General features: G+C 35.0%; 1 protein-coding gene across 4 annotated transcripts in view; it reads left to right on the top strand.

Moving 5' to 3' along the window:
- Positions 1-14,028, top strand: part of THOC1 (THO complex 1) — a 42,347-nt gene that overhangs the window by 23,891 nt on the left and 4,428 nt on the right. For all 4 annotated transcript variants that reach the window (XM_015595689.2, XM_015595688.2, XM_006920042.3 and 1 more), the window contains exons 11-18: positions 302-433; positions 7,155-7,255; positions 8,673-8,739; positions 8,938-8,988; positions 9,066-9,136; positions 9,529-9,624; positions 10,764-10,829; positions 13,657-13,740. In XM_015595689.2, coding sequence (XP_015451175.1) covers positions 302-433; positions 7,155-7,255; positions 8,673-8,739; positions 8,938-8,988; positions 9,066-9,136; positions 9,529-9,624; positions 10,764-10,829; positions 13,657-13,740 — 668 coding nt within the window. The remainder of the gene's footprint in view (positions 1-301; positions 434-7,154; positions 7,256-8,672; positions 8,740-8,937; positions 8,989-9,065; positions 9,137-9,528; positions 9,625-10,763; positions 10,830-13,656; positions 13,741-14,028) is intronic.

Here is a 14,028-nt window from a genome sequence, read left to right as displayed (position 1 = left end):
TTGTAAATTTCTGTATAGTCACAAAGATCTCTTTTCTCTGTTTGCCCCTTACACAGACTGCATAAGAAATCATATTTCTTTGGGAGTAGAGAGTTTATTCCTATTTCTACGATACCACAAAATCTAATACAAAATAGTCGTGCCCTCATTTTGCTATCATAAATTTCTTGTTTAATGTGCCTTGCAATATGCATATATTGTTAACTGGGAATAAATTTGAGGCATTTGGATACGGAAAAGCACTAAACAAATTATTGGGCAACAATGCCAAATAAAACTAATTGATATTTTTGCTTCACAGTATTCTGAAGAAGTTCTAGCTGTTTTTAAGAGTTATAAATTAGATGATACTCAGGCCTCAAGGAAAAAGATGGAGGAATTGAAAACAGGAGGGGAGCATGTATATTTTGCAAAATTTCTAACAAGTGAAAAGGTATAAATCTTTCTTTTTCATGAATCATAATAAAAAATAGTCTTTTTTTTTGTTTAATTGATATACTTTATAAGTTAAGTCTAAAAGAAATGTTTCTTACTTTACTTTTGGTTAAAGCTGATAAATGTTAGTTTGAGGGTCCTATTTCTTCCTTGCACAAAAAAGACTGATTTGATTTTAAAGGTGAAAGAGGTTGTTCTGCATTAAGTCTGTTTTATTTTAAAGTAAATAAAGTTTAATTACTTTCAAGTATATATGTTTTGAACCTCAAGTTAGTATATAATTTGAATTTATAAAAATATTTTGTAGTTAGTTTGCCATTTAGGTACAAATAAGGGTTTTAGTAATTCCCTATCAGTTTTATTTATACAGTTAAATGAGTAAACTTTTCTAATAGAATGCCAAGAGATTTTGTAAGTTTTGATCAACATGGCACATTGAGTTTATGTTTCAATTCACTCCCTTTGCTCCAAACACATAGCCATGACAGGTAAAATATAAAAAGAAAAACCAAAAAGACAAAGCTGGGTTTCCAGAAACAAGATAATGCCACAGGACCAGAAATGCCAAATAGCAAAACTGAAGCATCAGGACTTATCTTAAGCAGGTGGTGGCACCTAGGAGTTTAACTACAAGTGACAGAGACCCAGATGTGTTTTGTGTAGGGCCAGGGCCAGAGGCAGATTCACTACTTGAAGCCAGAGACTGGCGTAGAACTTTACCCACTTTTGAAAAGAAGCTAAGAAAAATATTACCAATCTTCTGCCAAGGGCTATGGTTTCATAGGAAGTTGTGGTTCTAGGAATAACAAAGACACATCTTTGTGTCCGTCTGCTTGTTCTGTGACCAGTTACATGATATCCCTAGTATACTCAACTCATGAAACAGCTGCTCCAAAAAAGTCATCATAAAACTTTTTCCACACTTGGTCCAGGGGCCCTGGTGGAAGCAAATGCAGAATTTCTACATAGGAAAGGTTATACACAGAGAGAAAGGAGGGGAAGTAAATATCCCAAAACAAAAGCCCCTCATTCAAAACTCTGATAAATTAGAATTCCATAATCCCTAAAGAAATCTAATGCTATGATCATCAGTAAGATCAACTGTTGGGATATACATGTATTTATTCCAGATACACACCCTGACCAAGACTTTAAAATATATATGTTTTGGATAATCAGATAATTGATAATAGAACATCCATTGCAAATAAGAAATTGTGAAACTGAAACATTTCTGTAGAAATGAAATAGGAGAGTTGAATATGACAACTAATTGGGAGTCTCAGAAATTAAAAATATGGTCATTGGTTTACCAAAGCACAGCATACAGAATTAAACTATAGATTGGACATGATATGAATGGATGATAGTGATGAGATATTCACCCAGAACATAGCACTGGCAGATTTCTTTGGTTAATGTGAAAGAGCAGTTAAGAGCCATGGAGGATAGATTGAGAAATTCCAGCATATATCTAATAGGATTGCCAAAGAATGAAATGGAATGGTGGAGAAAAACTCTTTTGAAAAGGATTGAAGGAAGTACCAAGTTCTGAGATTAAAAATGTGCTACAGCTACCAAGCAGGATAAAGAAATATAAATCCATACTTTGATTGCATCATGCTGTAACTGCAAGGATAAAGGGAAAACCTTAAAAGCCACCAAAGGGGGAAAAAGACATATACTGAGAAGGAACCATTCTTTGATTGTTAGCAGACTTCTAACAGATATCAGCAATAGATTCCAAAAGCCAGTAGGGGAGTATTTAAGTGCTGAGGAAAAAAATAACTATCTAGAATTTCATACATAGCTAAATGCACTCAAGTCTATGGATGAAATAACATTTTCATTCAAAGACCAAGGAAACATAATACTCTAAGACCCTCATTTTGAAAAACTACTAAAGGACCTCTGTTTACTTTGTGAAAAGGCCATCTCACTTAAATATATGCCAGTCCAATGGTTCTTCTCAACTTTTCTTCTGGCTGTAGATTTAATTTAAAAAAAAAAACAGAAATGCTTGGATTTTTCAGAGATACAGGTACCTTATTCCTTGCCGGTGAAAACTGGCTAAAGTAAAATCTAAAGCTGTATGATTATTTGGAGCATAATTCCTTAGCCTATCATTTCAGTGGTGAGGAGGTTTAGAAAAGTACTCTTGTCATTATAAGGTTAGGTCTTTCATCATTCTAACAGAGCATATAACCCCAGGAATGTTATTGCCTAGCATTGTGCTTTGCTTACATGAATGTGGTCAAACTTTTCCTTAGGAGAGTCAGGAGATGAGGCAAAGATGATACAACTTTTGTAGTTAGAGACAAGCCAATCAGATGGCAGCTACAGGTAGGCACAGGTCCTACAAATAAAATAGATGTTTTTCTAAGGTATCATACCTTCTTTCTTAAAGATGAAAGTTTCCCCTAGAAATGAAGTGGCATTGTAATTTTCAAGGGCCACTTTTTTGTGTTGCATAGGCTATGATTGCAAACACTAATTTCTAATACATTTCCCTTTTTAGATAGCAAGATAATCCAGGAATGTCAGATGCTAAACATAGTACTGAGACATCTCTGGTATTTTTTAGTCAAAGAAGTTATTAAATAATGTTAAAATTGGTACATTATCAGAAATTATTAGGTAAACTAGAGATTATACAAGAGCACTTTTATTCCAAAGGGGGAAAAAATGCCATTCTAAACCAGCTCAGATAAGGCAAGAAGTCTCCTTCACCAAGAGCTCAAGAGTAAAACATAGATTTACATTTGCAAAAATGTTCTCAGCTTCTCATGTACTAAGTAGTCATTGGTGTATTTGTCTTCCAGGTAGCAGCAGTTTCCTTTTAAAGAGCTTTGCATATTAGAATATTACTCTTCCTAGTTCACTTACCATGCATAGCTGAGCTTTGTAATTCCATTGGTTTGCATTACGAATGAAGAAAAATAGACCTAAGAAGCCTAAAACATATGTGGAAAAGAACACAAGAACAGTTTCAATAATATATTAGATAACAAATGTTGAACAAGTGAAAATGTTAGGATTTGATATGTAACTGTATAGTGGGATATGTATGTTCTATTAACTATACCTTTTGAACATTTAAAAAATTTCATGATTTGAAAATTGGGTAATTGATCTCAGCTGATAATGTTATTGATGAAAAATCAGTAAGATTTTAATTAATGATGATGCTTTGTTTTCTAGCACAGGTTTTTCAAGTATTTTGGGTTAAAGTGATAGAAATGGAAGATTTCACACTTCAATTTAATTTTACCAGTAATATTGTTTACATGTGCAATTTATTGACAGAAGGCATAAGGGTAACTGAAAAGAATAGCATAAGCCTTTTTAGGTTTAGAATAACATCAGAAAGGCTCAGACCTGACCAAAGATGTGCAATAAAAGCTAAGGATAATAAAAGCCCCTTTATTCAAGAAACAAAGATGACAAGTATTTGACCCATTGATGTAAATGATGTAATTTTTAAAATAACCAAAGAAAAGTAAAACTAGAGGATGTATATTACAGAAGAAACACAATTAAGTATGTCGGTTTTAGTCTCAGTTCTGTCACTAAATAGCTGTATAATCTTGCAGAGGTCACTTTATCTTCTCAGGGTGTAGTTAAGATCTTAAGGATAATGTGAAGCAGTTAACTTGAATGATCACACTACCTTCTCACCTCTGAGTCTTGTCAACTCCTGTTTTCAATCCATTGTTTCTATCGAGAAAAATTATCTTCCAAAGTAAATGTATGTGGTAAAGGGGATTTAAAGCCCCCCAAAATGAAGAGTTACTAACAGCGCCCAGTCACCTTAGTTCATCTCTTCAGGCCTGTAATTCTTGTCTTCACTCCAGACTGAACTACTTATGGTCTAACAGGCTAGTCTCTTACTTGGCTCAGTCATTGTACCTCCTGTTTCTTTCTTCCCACATACTCTCCAAGTTTAGGTTTGCTCCTATAGTTTATAGTTAGTTGCTGCTTTTTTCCAGGAAGTCTTCCTAGAGTTTCTTAGGCAAATAGATGGTAGAACCTTTCACTGAATTAGCCAGCACTGAAGAACAGGCTTTGTGGGGAAAATTGGTGGATTTTATTTTGGACATGAAATCTGATTAAACATTCAAATAGAGATATTTAGTTGCTTCTTGAGTGTACAAATCTGGAGATTAGAAATGAGAGCCAAATGGAAAGTACAGATTTGGATGTTATCACCTTGTACCTGGTAATCAAAGAAAGAGAGTGTAGACTGGAAAGAGAAGAAAACATAAAACTGAATCCTGTAGAAAACCAGCATTTAAAGGAAAAGAGGAGTGAGGAAGAAGATTGAAGAATAGGTGGTGAGTGGAGAAAAACTAAAAAAGTATGGCCTCGTGGAAGCCAGACATATTAAGTTGGATGGGAACTATGAAAAGGGTGTTCATTGAATTTGACGACAATAAGTCATTGTTGATCTTGACAAAACTACTTTCAGTGGGTTGGTGAGCCAGAAAGCAGGTTGAAGGGTGAATTAGAAACAGTGAATGTATCCAATTCTTTCAACAATCTTTTCTGTTTTAGGGAGGATAAGGTAGGGCTATAAGATCTCCTTGAGAGAAGTTATTTAATGCTAATTGAAAGGAGCTTGGATGGAAAGGGTTGAAGATACAGGCACCAAGCCGTTAATTAATGGAACTCAATTAACTTTGGAAGATTGGGATGTCCAGATGGAAGGGTTACCTTTAGCAATGAAGATGTGACAGAAAATTAGGAAAACAAGTATGTGAGTGGAACTGAAACTTCTAGTTTAATGAGTTTTTCTCCTTATTGAAGGTGGAGGTTGTTATCTGTTGAGCAAGAGAGAAGTAGTAAGTAGTATTTTTGGTAAATGGAAAAGTTTTGAAATAGTTACTGTAGAGAATAGGAGAGAGAGTAATAGTCTTGGGGAATAAAGAAAGATTGCTGATTAGAGGTGAGAGTTTTAAGTTGGAGACAGTAATGTAGCAGTAGTACCATCTGCATAGCTGTGTGATTAGTATTTTCTTTCAAGCAGCTCCACTTGCAGCATAGATTGGAAGCCTTAGTATTGGTATAGAGAAGGGGAATAACAGTTGGTTTGATCTGAGGTTGCCATTTTGCCCAGTAGATGTGACAAGTGTGAATCAAGAGTTTCGAAGAAGTTGGTAAGAAAATGTTGAAGAGAAACAAGGAAGTCTAGACCAGGGGTCAGCCAATTACAGCCCATAGGCCTACATAATATCCATAATATGCCTCTTGGCTCACATAGCCTAAAATATTTACTCTGGTCCACTAATAAAAAGTTTGCTGTTTGCTGATCCCTTATCTAGACTAAAATAGGATTATGGTAAAAACATGTAAGACTAGTATGCGGAAAATGGAGGGTTCAAGGTATATAGGTCTCAATAAGGTCCAAGTATTAGGTAAATTGGGACAACTGAATGAGAGACTTGGCAAAATAGGAAGTTGTAGTGAGAGGATTGTAAATTAAAGATTTCAGAGCTGAGGCAGCTGTGATAAGCAGATCCGGCTTGTGGCCATGGTAGTGGGGGACCAAATTAGAGGGACTATGTCTGTCAGTGGAGTTGGGGTCAGGAACTGAGAGCCCTGGTGGAAAGTAAACTCAGGAGTTAGAGGAAAGAAGACTGGGACCATGGGATGGGATAGTTAATAATCAAATATTCAGTCTCTAAAGGTGAGGAAAACCTGACTGGAAGACCAGTTATATGTTTAAAAAGAAAAAAAGCCATGAGGTTTGCTTAAACAAGAGCCAGCTGCGTGAAAGAAGTGGCTAGTGAATGTTAGGCTGCATTAGTAGGTAGAAGCATAGCGTGTGGAACATGGCCAAAGGAACTTGGAACCTTGAACTGGAAACCAATTCCTAGGACTTTAAGTTACCTTAGTGGTTATTCATTTAGAGGAAGCCAGCTTCCCGCTGTTTCTTTAGGTCCGGAAGGCAAAAACAGCATAAATTGGTAGATATAGACTTCAGCTTTCCTTCAGCACTCTGTGGACATAATAGACTGATTGCCTTCATCACTGGAGGTCATCCTTAATGGGAAGACCAGCTAGGTGGCAGGCTGAAGAACTTCCTCATAATCTGTGTCCTTTCTAATGTCTGATAATACAAATATGATAGTTTTCTCTAAAATATAAAAAAAGTCTTCTGAGACTTTCCAGAAAGAAAGAAAGAAAGAAAGAAAGAAAGAAAGAAAGAAAGAAAGAAAGAAAGAAAGAAAGGAAGGATAGACAGAAAGAAAGAAAGAAAAAGAAAGAAAGTGTTTTAAAAGTCCATTTAATTCACAGATGACTCTTTACCTCTAATTTCTTCTCAGTTATTACTGATTCTCAACCGTACTACAGGAACTTTGGAGGGCTACATAAATGAGCAACACTCGTGTGTGTATCCATTTGGACCTTTCCTTTAGACATTATTTCTTTGTATGTTGGAAAGTAGCCTTTTACTTTTTTATATTTCTGCCTTCAGAACCATAGATATAACATTGCTATCCACTGACACATATCTCATGAAATAAAATGGTTAAGAAATCTAAATAAAGCTTTTGCTGCTCTCCCGAGGCTTGTACAGTAATGCCTTGCATGCAGTATGCTCTTAGCAAATGTTTTTTGAATTGAAATCTTCCATTTCTGTAATAGCATAACCTGTACCTTTAGGCAGAACTTGAATTTAATGTGTTGTTTTGTTTGTGTGTTTGTTTTTTGAGTAGTTGATGGATTTACAATTGAGCGACAGTAACTTTCGCCGACACATCTTATTGCAGTACCTCATTTTATTCCAATATCTCAAGGGACAGGTCAAATTCAAAAGGTAAGTGAAATGAGTATTAAACAATTTATAAATCGCAAAGAGAAGGACTTGTTATTGATGTATTTTTCTTTTGTATTGTACTCATTCTTTGTATAAAGGTCACATCCCTGAAACATTTATTTTGCAGCAACATTAGATAAGTTGGGGCTTTCGTTAGACAAGTAGACGTTAGTATATTTGTTTTAGAGAAAAGGCGTTGACTGTGTCCATTGTCCATATGATTCTTTCCTGCTAAGCACGGAGGCTTCCTGGGAGTTTGCAGTTGTATTGGTAGATGGAGGTCTTTGCTCCAGACTTCCATTATCCTCATCTTACCTCGCTCAGACTTTCCCTAAACCTGATTTGCAAACTAAGCCAATAATACTTCTTTCACGAGATATAAAGTAATCTGAAATAATAAAAGTAAATTTTGGAAGCACAGAGGAGTTCCAGTTTTTTTGAGGTTTCAGAACAACACCTAATTAGGACCTTTACTCTCTGTCTGCATACCTCCACCTGTAGCACAGATCATTTCCTCTTGTCCTGTTTGTAATTGAAATAGAGTTCACTGTTACTTAGTGGTATTTTTGTTAAGTTTGCAAAGCATTATTGTGTAACAAACATGACTTTACTACCTGCGGGTTTCAAATCCCACTTTGATCACTCACTAGCTGCAGTTCAGCTCTTTCAGAATTGTAGTTTTAAGATATCACATAGCGAGCACTCAAAAATGTTATTTCTTAGTCCTCTGTTGTAGAGGTTCGGTATAGCATAGTAGAAAGATCAAGGACTTTGGAGCCAGACCTGTGTTTGAATTCAGGCTTAATAGCCTTGGGAAAATCATTGAACCTCTATGGTTTCTGTTTAACATAAGAATTAAGTGAATAATGCATGTAAAGTACTCAGATTTTGGTACATCATAACCTGTTAATATTTATTGGTTGGCTATAAAGCACCTAGTACATAGTGAGAGCTGAATTATTAGCAGCTATTAATAATTCGAGTCTGCCTTCAGCTTCTCTAGGGTTTTTATTCATTATATTTTGAATGGATTTTAAAGGAGTGTAGCATGCCTTGTCTAAATTTGGATCATGTTCTACTACTGTTGGCACAAGTTTTCATCATATATTAAACTTATTTTAGGAAACACTCATTGTTCTGTTCATAGTTAACCGGATTAATCAAATGTTTTATTATCCTCTATATACTTTCATGTCTTCAATTCTTACCATCTTGAAGATGAAGTGTAAGAAGACTTTCTTAAAATCCTTTCATTTATGATTGTTCTTGTTCTTGTCTTTGTAATTTTTGACACTGTTTACAGTATGGTTAACTTACCTGTTATATGTCTTGTGTTTTTTCATGACAGTATATAAACCTTAAAATTGAATATACATTGGTGTTAACTCAAGCATGCTTTTATTGCTTTGTTCCCTAGTTCAAACTATGTTTTAACTGATGAGCAATCACTCTGGATTGAAGATACTACAAAATCAGTTTATCAAGTAAGTTCAACACGCAACAAACTCATGATTGAACAAAATGGAAATTTAGAATTTTCTTTGTTTCAGCCCCAAATAGGAAAATAAGGATAAAGTTAAGCTCAGGTACAAGACCACAAACACATCTTGGTTCTCTGCCTACAAACCACTCCTATGATGCAGAAAGTTGTTGAAAGCTTAGTATATTCTTTCTAATCACAGCTACTATCTGAAAACCCACCCGATGGAGAAAGATTTTCAAAGATGGTAGAGGTATGTGTTTTATATTTACATAGTCTTCTTAGCACCAAATAGAATCTATGCAAAAATAATTTCTTTGTTTTTCCCAGCATATATTAAACACTGAAGAAAACTGGAACTCATGGAAAAATGAAGGCTGCCCAAGTTTTGTGAAAGAAAGGTAAATATATACTCGAACAATATGAGAAAGGCATTTCAAAATATAATTTGCCATGATTATATTATGTACAGATATATGTATTTCACATAAAAAAATGTAAGTTGAACTCTATAAGAGTACAACCACTTTGACGTACTTCTATTTGAAATCTTTACCTCAAATTTCTTGTGATTAAGTTCCCAGAATAAATTGGTCTAGTACTAATTATTGAAAAAAATGTTGTATACCCATTTCTTGTATGTACCCTAATGTGGCATTTTTGTCTTTTATCTGATGAGTGTTCTATAATAATATGAAGCTTTCAATTTTTTTGGAAGAAAACAAAATTTACATTAAAGACTCTTCCATTTCTGCTGTCCATTTATAATTCCAGTATGCTTTGTTCACCACAGGGCATCAGATACCAAGCCAACAAGAGTAGTACGGAAGAGAACAGCACCAGAGGACTTCCTAGGAAAAGGACCCAACAAAAAGATTCTGATGGGAAAGTAGGTTAACCTGTCTCCGTATGTGGGATGTTATGATTTTTATATTTTGAAGATGTTACTATAAGAACTCTCCAGTTTTTGTGTTTTTCCAGTTATTGTGCTTGATACGTACATAGATGACTAAAGCAAAACACCCCCTGTCAATCTATAGGGTTCCTTATGTGGGTTTATGCAACTAGACAAAATTCCATTTTGTCTCCTGCTTCCAAAACCCATGGCTCTAGGCTATGCCATTCTTTTCACATCACATCACAATTGCTGTTAGATTGATCCAGCTGATTTTTAGTTTTCACAAGATACCGTAATCCTTGGTTTTTTGTTACCTTCTACTTAACTATTCATTGCTTTATACCAGGGGTCCCTAAGCTCCGGGCCCACAGACCAATATCAGTCTGTGGTCTTTTAGTAGTTGGGCCACACAGCAGGAGGTGAGCAGCGGGCAGGCAGGCAAGCAAGTAAGAAAAGGTTCATATGTATTTGCAGCTGCTCCCCAGCACTAGCATCACCACCTCAGCTCCACCTCAGATCAATCAGACATTAGATTCTCGTAGAAGCACCAGTCCCTGGTACCAGAAAGTTTGGGAACTGCTGCTTTGAACTATGCTCGTTCTTAGAAAAATACGATTATTGATTATCATTCAGTATATGCTCACATAAAAAAATTGCTAAATACCAAAATTTAATGAAGAAAATTAAAACTCCACTATTTACTTTGTTTTAACCCATTTCCCATTTGCCCCGAGAATACTTGCCAGCAGCGCTTGCAGCTGCATTTACCCCAAGGTAACGCGCAGATTACATTCCTAACTTTACCCCCAAAGTTTGCCACTAAATATCTCACTTTTGCATTATTACTTTCACATCACTCTGGTATATCAAGTCTTTGGAAACAAATGACATTCTATTTATAGCATTCTGTTATCAGTAGTGGTATTTCCATTTACAAATTATAGTAATTCTCAATCCCTGAAAACGTCAAATCCTAGAAAACATAGCATTCCTACATGTGATATTAACACTGGCAGTGGGCTACACTTTTTTTTCCTAAACGGGAAAAGGGTGTTTTTTTTTTTATAGTTTTAATGCATATGAAGATGTTGTCCATTAAAAATGTATTTGTTTATGTGCATATTTTGTAGTGAGGAGTTAACAAGGCTTTGGAATCTCTGCCCTGATAATATGGAAGCCTGTAAATCAGAAACAAGGCAAGTTTCAAATGTTTCATATGAAGTATTGCTTTTCTCAAAAGTTATAGAGTAGAATGGAGCCTTTTTTCAGCTATCAGGAGAGCTCAAAAGAAACATAATAGTTTATTGTGGTTGCCTTTGGCACAGCAGAATATGACTTTAACCACAAAACACCTATATGTGCTAATACAATAATTTTAGAAATCACAAGAAAGTAAAGTTTCACAAAAGAAGAGGGAACTAAAAACCAAGGTATGAACTAATGTAATTGCTTCTAGCTGGGGAGAAATACAAATGATTCCTACTTTTGGGAACCAAGAAACTTGTTTTAACAACCATAAAAGGACAGAGGTGAGACATTAGGCCTGCATGAATTTGTAACTGAGTTTCCCCTTGACAACGTACTACATAACCTGTGAAAGAAGAGCAGAGTGGGAGACGGAGGGACTTGCCCACTGGCACAGGAAACAAGGAAGCTTGTTCATATCTACCTGGGGTGTGGGTGAAAAGGAAAATGTATTCCCTGAGAAACTATAACCATAATCCTGCTGTCATGCAGCCTTACAGTTTAAATCTCTGCTACCAGCAGTGTAAAGGAACCTTTTAGGGAGTAAATTTAAAAGTCTCAGGCTGATGATATAAAGCTTTCCAGAGGTCACTTCTTCAACCTAAGCCACACAAGGATCCTACAGATAAAAATATGAAGATAAGTTCATCATCCAGACTTAACAGAACATTCAAGATGATAATCTACCATGAATAAGAATCAGAACAAGCAACAAAAGTTAGCCACTTTGAATATTAAAACCATCAGAATAAAGACTTAAAATAAGTATATTTAAGATAAAGACATAAAAGAAGGAATTGAAAGTAAAAGAAGGGAACATGACATTCTCAAAAAGAACCAAGGAAATTTGAAAAAAAAAAAAAATACTTATAGCAATAAGAAATATAATCATTGAAATTACAAAACTTAATAGGCAGGTTAAATAGCAGACTAGCCATGGGTGAAATAAGAATGATATAAAAATTACCCAGAAAGCAAGTATCAAAGGATCAAGAGTTAGAAAATATGTAAGTGTAAAAGTCAGAAACCACAGGATGATGAAGTCCAACAAACATATAATAGAAGGAGGAAATAGAGAATGGGAAACAGACAATAATTAAGGACATAATGACATAATTTTTCAGAACTAAGAGTAGGCATAAATTCTTAGGTTCAGGAAGTACAGGTTTTAAGTAGGATAAACATAATCCTAGTCTCTACACATTATAATAAAGTCACCAGAGAGAAAAACCAGACCACCTGCAAAAGGGCAAAATTAGACTGATAACAGACTTCAAGAACAAAAGGAACCAGGAGTAATAGCTTCAAAGTGTTGAGGGAAAGTATGAACACCAAATTCTATAATAAAGAGTAGATGTCAGTCAAAAGTGTGAAATAGTTACTTTCAAACTAAAACTGCTAGAATCTGTCATCAGCAGTCCTTTAAAAAGCTGTCAGAAATTAAACCCAGAAATAATATGTAAGTTGCGAGAAGGATTGCTATGCAAAGACATTGGTAAATATGACTAAATCTCATCAAGAATTCCTTGTGTAAAACAGTAATATTACTAATTGGGGGTTGTTTAAAAAAGTAAAACTAACATACTTGATAAAAGTGACATAATACAAGGAGTGATCAGAATTAAAGAATGTTACAGATGAAGATAGAGATAATGAATAACTAGACTTTAAGCATGCTTGCTAAGTATGTAAAAGCAATAGAATATATAACTTTCAATGAGTTGAGGAAAAGTAAATATAGAAAAGTAAAGCAATCAAATAAAAGATAAATCACAGTTTTAGAAGGATACAGCAGAATTCCATTAATAAAAAGTTTGAAAGATTCAAAACTATTTAAAATTTTTTTAGAGTACATGAATGATAAATACCAAATTCTGATGAGTAGCTACTGCTGGGGAGGAAAGAGATGAGGGAGGAGTACACTTAACTCCTTAAAAATCAACTATATTTGTAGTGTTTGTAAGTCTGAAGCAGTTATGGCAAAAGCCTGGGATGTTCATTATATTAGTCCTGATTATTCACACTATATAGTCATTTTAAAAACTAGCAACAATTCCAAACATTTATGAATGATAGTCTGATGTGAGCCTTTTTTTGTCTAGCGTTAACAGGTAGAAGAAAAGAGTGGTGGTAAACTCATCAGAAGTCTTACAGGTCTATAAAGTTCATCAGTTAGAGAGTATTATTGTAATGGAAGGTGTAAGAGTTGATGCTTGATTTTTCTTTAGAGAGCCCATTTTTCTCCTTTTAGTCAAAGATATCTTCTGATCAGATCTTAGATCTTATTTATCAAAATTTTATTTCTAAAAACAAATTCAAGAAGATGCAATTAAAACCAATCATGCTACCATGGTAACAATCTAAAATAAGTTCAAAGTTAAACTCTTGAAATATCAGTGTGTCTGGTTGTCAGTTTTGGTTTAATTCTGGTTTATAGAAAAAATATCCATGAACGTGGACCTGTAACTTTCCTGCTTGCTGGTGAAATTTAAATGCTAGTAAACCCGACTGCCCTCCGTGTGTGACCAGTAGCATCGCGAACATTACACCGCAGTGCGTTACATCACACTGTATATAGTAGATAATGTGGTGCAGTACCACACTGCCCCCTTTATATTCCCCTTTGAGAAGTTGAGTCATTTATTTACCTCTAAAAATCTGAGTTCCTAGGTTGCCTAACTGTAACTCAGGTGTTGGTAACATTATAATCTTTGCCAACATTTTATATTTATTATTAAGAACTCACGTGATCCTCACTAGTTATTTTTTAACACCCAGAGAATACATGCCAACTTTGGAGGAATTCTTCGAAGAAGCCATTGAACAAGCAGACCCTGAAAACATGGTTGAAAATGAATATAAGTAAGTAATGTTTCTCATGAGCTAATTTTTTCCAGTATTTTTTCCTTAAGAATTGTATGTATACTTGAATAATTAGTAAGGGGAGACAGTTGACAGTGTAGTACTTTTCCTCTTAGGTGAGTTTATGTACCAAGTTCACATTACACATCCTGATTTCAATGACCGTTACTATTGACTAACAAGCACGACTTAAAATCATGCATGTCTCAAAAAATAAGAAAACCTCCCCCTTGAGCCTACATCTCCCTCCAACTATCACCTCTGTTCCCCTTCAAATCACAGTACAGG

This window comes from Pteropus alecto, unplaced genomic scaffold (assembly GCF_000325575.1).
Source record: "Pteropus alecto unplaced genomic scaffold, ASM32557v1 scaffold146, whole genome shotgun sequence".
In the NCBI taxonomy this organism is placed as follows: Eukaryota; Metazoa; Chordata; class Mammalia; order Chiroptera; family Pteropodidae; genus Pteropus; species Pteropus alecto.
This window is presented reverse-complemented; position numbering and strand designations above follow the sequence as displayed.